At 43.0% G+C, this 13051-nt stretch overlaps 1 protein-coding gene across 4 annotated transcripts in view; it reads left to right on the forward strand.

Annotated features, from left to right (window-relative positions):
• enox1 (ecto-NOX disulfide-thiol exchanger 1) overlaps nt 1–13051 on the forward strand; it is a 193999-nt gene that overhangs the window by 148820 nt on the left and 32128 nt on the right. For all 4 annotated transcript variants that reach the window (XM_048541460.2, XM_048541458.2, XM_048541459.2 and 1 more), the window contains one exon: nt 1897–2004. In XM_048541460.2, coding sequence (XP_048397417.1) covers nt 1897–2004 — 108 coding nt within the window. The remainder of the gene's footprint in view (nt 1–1896; nt 2005–13051) is intronic.

Raw genomic sequence — 13051 nt, forward strand, 5'->3', positions numbered from 1 at the left:
GGCCACCCTCCCAAAATGGAGGACGCACCACCCATAACTCCTGCGATGGAATGGGTGGGAGATTGTCACTTTTTGGTTGAGAAGCATCAGAGGGCCTGGCAGAGTTGGGTCTTAAAACTCTCATATCAAGGGTTGTTTGGTTATCGCCTCCTCACTGGCTGACTCCAACGCTCACAGCTTCACTCGAATCACTCAAATTCAAGCTGCAGGCTCTCAGGCTCAGTCTCCCGAAGGCAGTGCAAAAAGTAAGGGGGAAATGGTGGGGATTTGGGGTGAGCAGACCAAATAAAGCAACAATCTGTTGAAATCTAGGGCAGTCAGTGTCACCTTGTGGTCTGCTCTTGCCCCCTCCAACAGCCCGAAAGCGCAGGAAAGTTTGAAGATATTGAAGACTTTCACACCGCTGCCTACCCTGATTCCCATTACCCTCCAATGCTGGTCTCTCCCAAAATGGGCTATCGGTGTTCAACTCACAAAGCAAGGGTGTTCATCAATATTTCAAAGGGATCAGATCAAGTAGAGAGAAAACCGTTCACATTGCTTTAGAAGGGGATGATGGCCTAGTGGTGTTGTCACTGGGCGAATAACCCAGAGACCTGGGGAGCTTTCTGGGGGATCTGTGTTTGAATCCCACCACAGCAGATGGTGGGGATTGAATCCAATAACAATCTGATGATGTTGTTGAGAATTATTGTCCAAAACTCAGGTCATCCCCATAGCCAAGCGATGTGTTAGCCTTTTAATTAGGGATTGGCGACAACTGAATGAAATCTACTGTCCAAACAGCAGAAAAAAACCCATTAAAGTTGAATTGGGGTTTTGTAGATTTATATTCATGCACATATTGAGGGATATGGGGTGAGCAACCTCATTGAATGAGCACAGGCTCCAAGGGCTAACCTTAGACTATCACGACTGTCTCAATGTGGGACAATGGTTAATTCCTTAATCTGAGGCCCGTCCGCAAGCTTTAGTTGGATTTTCCCATTCTTTGATTCTTTAATTAATGTCAGTGACACTCCCTGTAAGATATAAACGTTGGCCAGACCAGAAAAAGAGGGTTGATTTCCTTCCCTAAAGGTTTCACAGCTGCCGACAGCAGCTTTGTATTCCCCCTATTTCTTTCAAGATTAAATTCAAATTTCACTGCCTGCCGTGGCAGGATTCGAGCCCATGTGCTCCAGAGCATTCGTTTGCGTTTCTGAATTATTTAGCCCAGTGACATTCCCAATGCAGCACTGCTCTCAGCTGCAGGGCACATTCCCAATTTGACTTTTTAGCCAGTTCACTCAGAACTTCCCAAATGTAATTCCAGCTGGAGTTCAGTAAGTGTTGAAAAACACCACGGTTGCTGGAGATCTGAAATACAAAGTATGGAGAGAGGATCAGAGTTAATGTTTCAGCTCTCCTCCAATCCTTGAACATCTCCAGTCATAAAAGGGTTACAGTGTGGAAGGAGGCGATTTGGCCCATTGTGTCTGCACTGCCTGGTGAGCTTCATTACCTAATGCCAGTCCGTTTCGAAATCTGAGCGTGTTCAAGAATTTGCTTTTATTTTGATCCCTGTCTTTACTGGATGGTCTCGTGATTTAGATTGAAACCGCAGTATGTTGTCTTTGGTGTAGCTTTCATGTTCAGGCTGACAATTTCTCAGATTGGCTTTGATGCAGCAAATGAGCATTTGGCATCAGTCAGTGGAGCTACTGGGTAGCTGTGTGGCACAGGAGGACACTGATAGTGTACCCACCCTCGCCCAGTCCAATTGCAGTCATGGTGGTGAGAAACATTGACAACGGTGGAGTGAAGTAGCAAAGACAAGGTCTCGTTTCACTCCCTAAAGTTTGCAAGTACTGTGCAACCATTTGTTAGACTGATAACAGCCCTGTTTCTAACTAGCAACTGCTCACACTACAAGAGGAATGCAGAAAGAAGGAGCTGGAGCTGGAGAAAATGAAGGAAGAGAACTCGCAAGTGCAGGTGTTGCTTGCAACGCTGAAAGAAAAGGTGAGTCCCTCTATCAATATCATTGCCGTTTCAGAAGATTGTCTGGCAAAGCCACACTGGAGTGACTCACAACAATTGAAGTAATGATTTTGACTGGCTCAGCTCACAGAGCTGTCTGCTGTAAATCGATGGGTCAGCATTCTCTCAAGTATTTGATATTGTACAGTTTTAAATTATTTCTTTTGTTCATGAAGTGTTGCTGGCTAGATCAACCCAATTGCCCTTGCTATTCCCCTCATCCAGGCGAGTGGGGAGCATTCCATCGCACTCCTGACTTGTGCCTTGAAGATGGTGGGCAGGGAGTCGGGAGATACAATTAGGAAGAGGAGTACGTATAGGCTGTTCAGCCCCATGAGTCTGCTCAGATCATGACTGATCTGGTTCTACATTCTCACCGACTGCCCTCGCTCATCACAGATCTGTCTACCTCTGCCTTCAAAAATGTTCAGAGTCAGAAGTCATGTGACAAAGGGGCTGCGCTCTGAAAGCTTGTGAAGTCAAATAAACCCATTAAAAATGTTTATTGGACAAAAAACAAGGAGATCCATTTATGATAACAAGGTGTAGAGCTGGATGAACACAGCAGGCCAAGCAGCATCAGAGGAGAGACCTAGACCTCTAGGCCCGAAACGTCAACCTTCTCTCTTGCTGCTTGTCCTGCTGTGTTCATCCAGCTCTGCGCCTTGATATCTCAGATTCTCCAGCGTCTGCAGTCCCTACTAGCACTGAAACAAGATCCATTTATGATTGCTGTAAAACATGGTGCAATCATCAGCAAAACAGCCTCCTTTTACCTGGAGGGAAGGTCATTGGGGAAGTTGCTGAGATTGGCTCGACATTGCACACTGTCCTGACTCCCTCAGTAATCCACTGGGCCCTGAAATGTTTGACTTCTAACAACTAAAACTACTTCCCTTTGTGTTAGTGAGGAACGTAGAGTACCTTAGCTTGAGAGGCTGTGAGACACTTCCTTCTCATTGTACTGGTCATTTGTGAAGAGTATTGTGTAAAACTTTGGATCACCTTATCTAAGGAGGGACATTCTTAACGTTGAGGGCATGTAAGATTCACTGGTTCCTGGCATGAGGAGAAATTGAAAATATTGTTGTATTGTGTGGAGTTCAGAGAACAAGAGATGACCAAAATGAAACAGATGATGTTCCTCAGGGTTTTGGTGGGGAGTGGGGGTTAGAAACTGGGAAAAGGCTCCACGTGCTAGCTGGGGGTAGCATTACAGGTGAAAACTTTGGCCTGAGACGAGGAGAAATGTTTTCCTTCAGAGTGTTGTGAATCTCAAACACCAGAGAGTTACAGCTGCTCACTCACTGATAACCTTCAAGGCAGAGGTTGGTAGTTGTTTGAATGTAAGGAACTGGTGGGCTGTGGTGATGGGAAAACAGGTGAGGATGGAAGACAAGCTCAATAACATTCACTGATGAAGCCGACTCAAAGGGCCGAATGATCTACTTGTGCTGTTTTGATTTTACATTCCGCTTTGCCATATTTTCAGTGACCCTAAGCTGACTGTGGAATCCCTGCAGTGTGGAAGCAGGCCATTCGGCCCATCGAGTCCACACTGACCCTCCAAAGAGCATCCCGAACAGACCCCGTCCCTATCCCCGGTAACCGTGCATTTTCTATGTCTAATCCATCTAGCCTGCACATCCACCGACACTACAGGCAATTTAGCATGGCCAGTCCACCCCAACCCGCACATCTTTGGTCTGTGGAAGGAAACCCACACAGACACAGGGAGAGTGTGCAAACTCTACACTCACAGTCACCCGAGAGTGGAATCAAACCTGGATCCCTGGCGCTGTGAGGCAGCCGTGCTAACCGCTGAACATAAGTACATTTTAAAAGTTAAAGCAACTTTCTACCTGCAACACTGAATCATTGTCAGCGAACAGAAACTTTGAGGAAGGTTAATTGTTTTTCATTTGTCTTGAATTGTAGTATTGTATTAGCACTATCGGAGTATTGTATCAGCACTGTTAGAGTACTGTATTAGCATTGTTGGTGTATTGTATTAGCACTGTCGTCATCTTGTATTAGCACTGTCGGAGTATTATATTAGTACTGTCAGAGTATTGTATTATCACTGTCAAAGTGTTGTATTTGCCTTGTTGGAGTATTGTATTGGCACAGTGGGAGTATTGTATCAGCATATTCAGAACATTGTATTCGCGATATCAGAGTATTGTATTGCCAATGTCACAGTGTTGTGTTGGTGCTGTCAGAGTATTATATTACCACTGTGGGAAGTATTGTATTAGCACTGTCCAAGCATTGTATTAGTAATGTCAGTGTATTGTATTGGCGCTGTTGGCGTGTTGCATTAGGCCTGTCGGAGTGCTGTATAAGCCCTGTGAGAATACTTTATTGGAACTGTCCGAGAATTGTATTAGCACTGTCATAGCATTGTATTGGCACTGTGGGAGTATGTTATTAGCACTGTCGGACTATTGTAATGGCTCTGTCAGAATATTGCATTATCACTGTCGGAGTGTCGTATTTGCCTTGTTGGAGTATTGTGTTGGCATTATTGGAGTAGTTTGTTAGCACAATCGGAGTATCATATTAGCACATTCAGAACATTGTATTCACGCTATCGGAGTATTGTATTTGCAATGTTGCAGTGTTGCATTGGCACTGTCGGAGTATTGTATTTTCATTGTTCGAGTATTATATTACTACTGCTGAAGTATTGTGTTAACACTGTCCAGAGTGTTGTATTGGCACTGTCGGAGTATTGTATTAGCACTGTCGGTGTATTGTATTTCCACTGTTCGAGTATTATATTACTACTGCTGAAGTATTGTGTTAACACTGTCCAGAGTCTTGTATTGGCACTGTCGGAGTATTATATTAGCACTGTCGGAGTATTGTATTTCCACTGTTCGAGTATTATATTACTACTGCTGAAGTATTGTGTTAACACTGTCCAGAGTGTTGTATTGGCACTGTCGGAGTATTATATTAGCACTGTCGGAGTATTGTATTTCCACTGTTCGAGTATTATATTACTACTGCTGAAGTATTGTGTTAACACTGTCCAGAGTGTTGTATTGGCACTGTCGGAGTATTATATTAGCACTGTTGGAGTATTGTATTTCCACTGGTCAAGTATTATATTACTACTGCTGAAGTATTGTGTTAACACTGTCCAGAGTGTTGTATTGGCACTGTCGGAGTATTATATTAGCACTGTTGGAGTATTGTATTTCCACTGTTCAAGTATTATATTACTACTGCTGAAGTATTGTGTTAACACTGTCCAGAGTGTTGTATTGGCACTGTCGGAGTTTTGCATTGGCACTGTCCGACTATTGTATTGGCACTGTCGGAGTATTGTATTGGCACTTTTGTAGTGTTTCATTAGCACTGTCAGAAAATTGTATTCAAACTGTCGGAGTGTTGTATTGGTCCTATCAATGTATTGTATTAGCACTGTCGGCGTATTGCATTAGCACTGCCGGACTGCTGTATTAGCACTGTGTGAGTACTATATGGGTACTGTCCGAGTATTGTAATGGCACTTTCCAAGTATTGTATTGGCACTGTCGGAGTGTTGTATTGAGAGTCTGAAACGTGGATACAGGCACAAGATGGCTTCTAGTACAAGTTAGCAACAAAATGGCTTCTAGCCTGGGAACTGTAAATTCTGCTAGAGCTGCTGTTTTAGCCTGGGAACTCTGAGTTTTGCTAGAGCTGCATAAATAACGCAGTAATGATAAGATATTGCAGTACTAACCATTCTGGCTGACCTTCAGTAGCAAATGTTATGGCGCTATATGGCGAGACAAAAAGAAACCTCAGCGTTGTGACATAAATTGTTTACCAGTTAATACTATTGGATGAAGTAACTATCAATGAAGCAATATCATGTATTGATTGGAAATTGTTTGAATACACTATGCAATCACGCCATGTACCCTGCTTTAATAAAAGTATAAAAATGTCTTTGTATTAACCTATGGTGTGCAGCTCCTCCGAGGAATACGGAAGTGCTCAACTTCTATGTTTTCCGGATGATCTGTACCCGGCCGATTGAAGAAATAAAGAATAAAGTGTTAAACAGCCAGACCAACTGCGAGTGTTCATTGACTAATCACGGAATCAAGAGATCCCGCTGGGGGTTGAGATCTTCAGTATCAGCACTGACGGAGTATTGTATTGGCCCTATCGGTGTATTGTATTAGCACTGTCGGCCTATTGCATTAGGGCTGTCAGGTACTGTATTAGATTAGATTAGATTAGATTCCCTACAGTGTGGAAACAGGCCCTTCAGCCCAACAAGTCCACACCGCCCCTTGGAGCATCCCACCCAGACCCATCCCCTTATAACCACACGCCCCTGAACACTATGGGCAATTTAGCATGGCCGATCCACCTAGCTTGCACACCTTTGGACTGTGGGAGGAAACCAGAGCACCCAGAGGAAACCCATGCAGACACGGGGAGAATGTGCAAATTCCACACAGAGAGTTGCCCGAGGCTGGAATCGAACCCAGGCCCCTGACGCTGTGAGGCTGCAGTGCTAACCACTGAGCCACCATGCTGCCCCTATTAGCACTGTCAGAGTGTTGTATTGGCCCTATCGGTGAATTGTGTTATCAATGTCGGTGCATGGCATTAGGACAGTCGGAGTATTGTATTGGCGCTGTCGGCGTATTGCATTAGGACTGTAAAGAGTGCTGTATTAGCCCTGTCGGAGTGTTGTATTAGCACTGTCGGAGTATTTTATTAGCACTGTCGGGGTGTTGTTTTATCACTGTCGGAGTACTGTATTATCACTGTCGGAGTATTGTATTATCACTGTCGGAGTATTGTATTAGCACTGTCAGGGTGTTGTATTATCATTGTCGGAGTATTGTATTATCACTGTCGGAGTGTTGTATTATCACTGTCGGAGTATTGTATTATCACTGTCGGGGTGTTGTATTAACAATGTCGGAGTATTGTATTATCATTATCGGAGTATTGTATTATCATTGTCGGAGTACTGTATTATCACTGTCGGAGTATTGTGTTATCATTGTCGGAGTATTGTATTATCATTGTCGGAGTACTATATTATCACTGTCGGAGTATTGTATTATCATTGTCGGAGTACTGTATTATCACTGTCGGAGTACTATATTATCACTGTCGGAGTATTGTATTAGCACTGTCGGAGTGTTGTATTATCACTGTCGGAGTGTGGTATTATCACTGTCGGAGTATTGTATTATCACTGTCGAAGTACTATATTATCACTGTCGGAGTATTGTATTAGCACTGTCGGGGTGTTGTATTATCGCTGTCGGAGTATTGTATTAGCACTGTCGGAGTATTGTATTATCACTGTCAGGGTGTTGCATTATCACTGTCGGAGTATTGTATTATCACTGTCAGAGTATTGTATTATCACTGTCGGCGTGTTGTATTATCACTGTCAGAGTATTGTATTAGCACTGTCGGAGTATTGTATTATCACTGTCGGAGTATTGTTTTATCATTGTCGGAGTACTGTATTATCACTGTCGGAGTACTATATTATCACTGTTGGGGCGTTGTATTATCACTGTCGGGTATTGTATTATCACTGTCGGGGCGTTGTATTATCACTGTCTGGGTGTTGTATTATCACTGTCGGGGTGTTGTATTAGCACCGTGGGGGTGTTGTATTATCACTGTCGGGGTGTTGTATTAGCACTTTTGGAACATTGTATTATCACTGTCGGAGTACTGTATTGGCACTGTCGGAGTACTGTATTGGCACTGTCGGAGCGTTATATTAGCCCTGCTGGAGTGTTGTATTGGCACTGTCAGGGTATTGTATTAGCGCTGTGATCAAAGACAATGGGAACTGCAAATGCTGGAGAATCCAAGATAACAATGTTTGGGGCTGGATGAACACAGCAGGCCCAGCAGCATCTTAGGAGCATAAAAGCTGGTGTTTCAGGCCTAGACCCTTCATCAGAAAAAGCACTGTCAGAGTATTGTATTGGCACTGTCGGGGTGTTGTATTAGCACAATCGGAGTATTGTATTAGCACAATCGGAGTATTCTATTCGTGCTTTTGGAGTATTGTATTGGCAATGTTGCAGTGTTGTATTGACACTGTTGAGGTATTGTATTAGGACTGTCAGAGCATTGTATTAGTACTGTGGGAGTATTTTATTAGTACTGTGGGAGTATTGTATTAGCGCTGTCATAGTGTTGTATTTGCACTGTCAAAGTATTGTATTAGCACTGCTGAAGTATTGTATTAACACTGTCAAGAGTGTTGTATTAGCACTGTCGGAGTACTGTCTCAGCACTGTTGGAGCACTGTATTAGCAGTGCGCGAGTATTGTGTTGGCACTTTTGGAGTACTGTTTTAGCACTGTCAGAGTATAGTATTGGAACTCTCTGAATATTGTATTGGCCCTATCGGTGAATTGTATTAACACTGTCAGCGTATTGCATTAGGACAGTCGGAGTATTGTATTGACGCTGTCGACATATTGCATTAGGACTGTCGGAGTGCTGTATTAGCACATTCAGAATGTTGTATTCGCGCTTTCAGAGTATTGTATTGGCAATGTTGCAGTGTTGTATTGACGCTGTTGGGGTATTGTATTAGAACTGTCAGAGTATTGTATTAATACTGTGGGAGTATTGTATTAGCACTGTCATAGTGTTGTATTTGCACTGTCAGAGCATTGTATTAGCACTGTCGGAGTACTGTGTTAGCAGTGCAGGAGTATTGTGTTGGCACTTTTGGAGTACTGTTTTAGCACTGTCAGAGTGTTCTATTGGCACTGTCAGAGTATTGTATTGGCTCTGTCAGAGTATTGTATTGGCACTGTCTGAGTATTGTATTAGCACTGTCAGAGTATTGTATTAACACTGTTCGAGTATTGTATTAGCACTCTCAGAGTATTGTATCGGCACTGTCTGAGTATTGTATCAACATGGTCAGAGTATTGTATTGGCACTGTTGGTATATTGTATTAGCACTGTGGGAGTACTGTATTGTCACTGTCCAAGTGTTGTATTGGCACTGTCGAAGAATTGTATTCCCATTGTTGGAGTATTGTATTGGCTCTGTCACACTGTTGTATTAGCATTGTATTAGCACTGTCGGAGTATTGTATTAGCACTCTCGGAGTATTGTATCGACACTGTTGGAGTATTGTATCAGCACGGTCAGAGTATTGTATTGGCACTGTCGCACTGTTGAATTAGCATTGTATTAGCACTTTTGGAGTATTGTATTAGCACTCTCGGAGTGTAGCATTGGCACTGTCAGAGCATTGTAATAGCACTGTCGGAGTATTGTATTAACACTGATATTGTATTCGTGCTTTCAGAGTATTGGATTGGCAATGTTGTAGTGTTGTATTAGCATTGTATTAGCACTGTCAGAGTATCGTATTAGCACTGTTGGAGTATTGTATTGGCACTCGAAGTATTGTATTAGCACTGTCGGAGTATTGTATTGGCTCCTCATAACACTGTATTAGCACTGACTGAATATTGTATCAGCACTGTCGGAGTATTGTATTGGCACTGTCAGAATATTGTATTGTCACTGTCAGAGTATTGTATTGGCACTGCCGGAGTCTGGTATTAGCACATTCAGAATGTTGTATTTGCATTTTTGGCGTATTGTATCGACAATGTCGCAGTGTTATATTGGCACTGTCGGAGTATTAGCGTTATTGGAGTATTGTATTGTCTCTGCCGGAACATTGTATTAGCACTGTCAGAGTATTGTATTAGCATCTTTGGAGTATTGTATTGGCACTGTCGGAGTATTGTATTAACACTGTCGGAGTAATTTATTAGAAATGTCAGAGTATTGTAATAACACTGTCTAAGTCTTGTATTAGCATTGTCCAAGTACTGTATTAGCACTGTGGGAGTACTAAATTGGAACTGTTGGAGTATTGTATAAGCCCTGTCAGAGTATTGTATTAGTACTGTCAGAGTGTTTCATTAGCACTGTTGGTGTATTCCATTGGCCCTGTTGTTATCTTGTATTAGCCCTGTCGGAGTATTGTATCAGAAATGTGAGTTTTATATCAGCACTTTCGGATTATTGTATTAGCACTGTCGGAGTACTGTAAAAACATGGTTGGAGTACTGTATTAGCACTGTGGGAGTATTGTATCGGCACTGTCAGAATATGGTATTAGCATGGTTGGGGTATTGTATTGGCACTGCTGGAGTATTGTATTAGCACTGTGGGAGAAATGTATTGTCGCTGTCAGAGTATTGTGTTGGCACTTTGGGTGTGTTGCATTAACACTGTCAGAGTGTTGTATCAGCAGTGTCGGAGAATTGTATTGCCACTGTTGGAGTATTGTATTGGCGCTGTCGGAGTATTGTATTGGTGCTGTTGGAGTGTTATATTGGCACTGCTGGAGTATTGTATTAGCACTGTCGGAATGTTGTATTAACAGTGTCGGAGTCTTGTATTAGTACTGTGGGAGTATTGTATTAGCGCTGTCACAATATTGTATTTTCTCTGTCGGTGTCTTGTATTAGCAGTGTCAGAGTATTGTATTAGTACTGTCGAAGTGTTTCATTAGCACTGTCAATGTATTGTATTGACCCTGTCGTCGTCTTGTAATAGCCCAGTCGGTGTATTGTATTAGCACTCTCAGAGTACTGTATTAGCACATTTGGGGTGTTGTATTGGCACTGTGGGAGTATTGTATTAGCACTGTCAGGGTATTGTATTAGCACTGTCAGAGTATTGTATCAGCACTGTCAGAGTTTGCTCGCTGAGCTGGAAGGTTCGTTTTCAGACATTTCGTCACCATACTAGGTAACATCATCAGTGAGCCTCCGACGAAGCGCTAGTGTTATGTCCTGCTTTCTATTTATCTGGTTAGGTTTCCTTGGGTTGGTGATGTCATTTCCTGTGTTGGTGATGTCATTTCCTGTTCTTTTTCTCAGGGGATGGTAGATTGGCTCCAAGTCAATGTGTTTGTTGATGGAATTCCGGTTGGAATGCCATGCTTCTAGGAATTCTCGTGCGTGTCTCTGTTTGGCTTGTCCGAGGATGGATGTGTTGTCCCAATCAAAGTGGTGTCCTTCCTCATCTGTATGTAAGGATACGAGTGATAGTGGGTCATGTCGTTTTGTGGCTAGTTGATGTTCATGTATCCTGGTGGCTAGCTTTCTGCCAGTTTGTCCAATGTAGTGTTTGTCACAGTTCTTGCAAGGTATTTTGTAGATGACGTTCGTTTTATTTGTTGTCTGTATAGGGTCTTTTAAGTTCATTAGCTGCTGTTTTAGTGTGTTGGTGGGTTTGTGGGCTACCCTGATGCCAAGGGGTCCGAGTAGTCTGGCAGTCATTTCGGAAATGTCTTTGATGTAGGGGAGAGTGGTTATGGTTTCTGAGCCCGTCTGGTCTGTTTGTTTGGGTTTGTTGCTGAGAAATCGGCGGACTGTGTTCATAGGGTACCCATTCTTTTTAAGTACGCTGAAGACCATCAATAATACTCTTACTGGTATAACATTCACAAAAGAGGAGGAAAACAGCAACAAGCTGCCATTCCTAGATGTCACAGTAGAGCGAACAGTCAATGGGGAACTTCAAACCAGCGTCTACAGGAAAACAACACATACGGACCAAATACTGAACTACAGGAGCAACCATCCCAACACCCACAAACGAAGCTGCATTAGAACATTATTCCAACGAGCCACCACACACTGCAGCACAGAGGAACTATGCAGAGCAGAGGAAAATCACCTACACAGCGTATTCAAAAAAAAGGGTAGCTATGAACACAGTCTGCCGATTTCTCAGCAACAAACCCAAACAAACAGACAAAACGGGCTCAGAAACCATAACCACTCTCCCCTACATCAAAGACATTTCCGAAATGACTGCCAGACTACTCGGACCCCTTGGCATCAGCGTAGCCCACAAACCCACCAACACACTAAAACAGCAGCTAATGAACTTAAAAGACCCTATACAGACAACAAATAAAACGAACGTCATCTACAAAATACCTTGCAAGAACTGTGACAAACACTACATTGGACAAACTGGCAGGAAGCTAGCCACCAGGATACATGAACATCAACTAGCCACAAAACGACATGACCCACTATCACTCGTATCCTTACATACAGATGAGGAAGGACACCACTTTGATTGGGACAACACATCCATCCTCGGACAAGCCAAACAGAGACATGCACGAGAATTCCTAGAAGCATGGCATTCCAACCGGAATTCCATCAACAAACACATTGATTTGGAGCCAATCTACCATCCCCTGAGAAAAAGAACAGGAAATGACATCACCAACACAGGAAATGACATCACCAACCCAAGGAAACCTAACCAGATAAATAGAAAGCGGGACATAACACCAGCACTTTGTCGGAGGCTCACTGATGATGTTACCTAGAATGGTGACGAAACGTCTGAAAACGAACCTTCCAGCTCAGCGAGCAAACTCACATCCAGAACCTCAACCTGAGCTACGAATCTTCTCAAAACTCGCTAGCACCGTCAGAGTATTATATTAGCACTGTTGGAGTATTGTATTTGCACTGTCAGAGTTTTGTATTAGCACATTCGGGATGTTGTATTGACACTGTTAGAGTGTTATTTTTGCACTGTTGGGGTATTGTATTGGCACTGTCGGACTATTTTATCGGCACTGTCGGAGTGTTGTACTAGCACTGTCAGAGTAATTTATTAGAACTATCCGAGTATTGTATTTGGACTGCTGGAGTATTGTATTGGCACTGTCGGAGTATTTTGTTAGCACAGTCGGACAATTGTATTGCCACTGTCAGAGTATTTTATTGTCACTGTTGGAGTACTGTATTGGCACTGTCGGAGAATTGTATTGGCACTTTCAGAGTATTGTATTGCCACTGTCAGAGAATTGTATTGCCACTGTCAGATTATTGTATTGGCACTGTCAGAGTATTGTATTGGCACTGTCGGAGTATTGTATTGGCACTGTTGGAGTATTGTCTTTGCTCTTTCAGTGTGTTGTCTTGGCACTGTCTGAATAGTGTATTAACACTGTTGGAGTAT

Source organism: Stegostoma tigrinum, chromosome 12 (genome assembly GCF_030684315.1).
Source record: "Stegostoma tigrinum isolate sSteTig4 chromosome 12, sSteTig4.hap1, whole genome shotgun sequence".
Classification (NCBI taxonomy): Eukaryota; Metazoa; Chordata; class Chondrichthyes; order Orectolobiformes; family Stegostomatidae; genus Stegostoma; species Stegostoma tigrinum.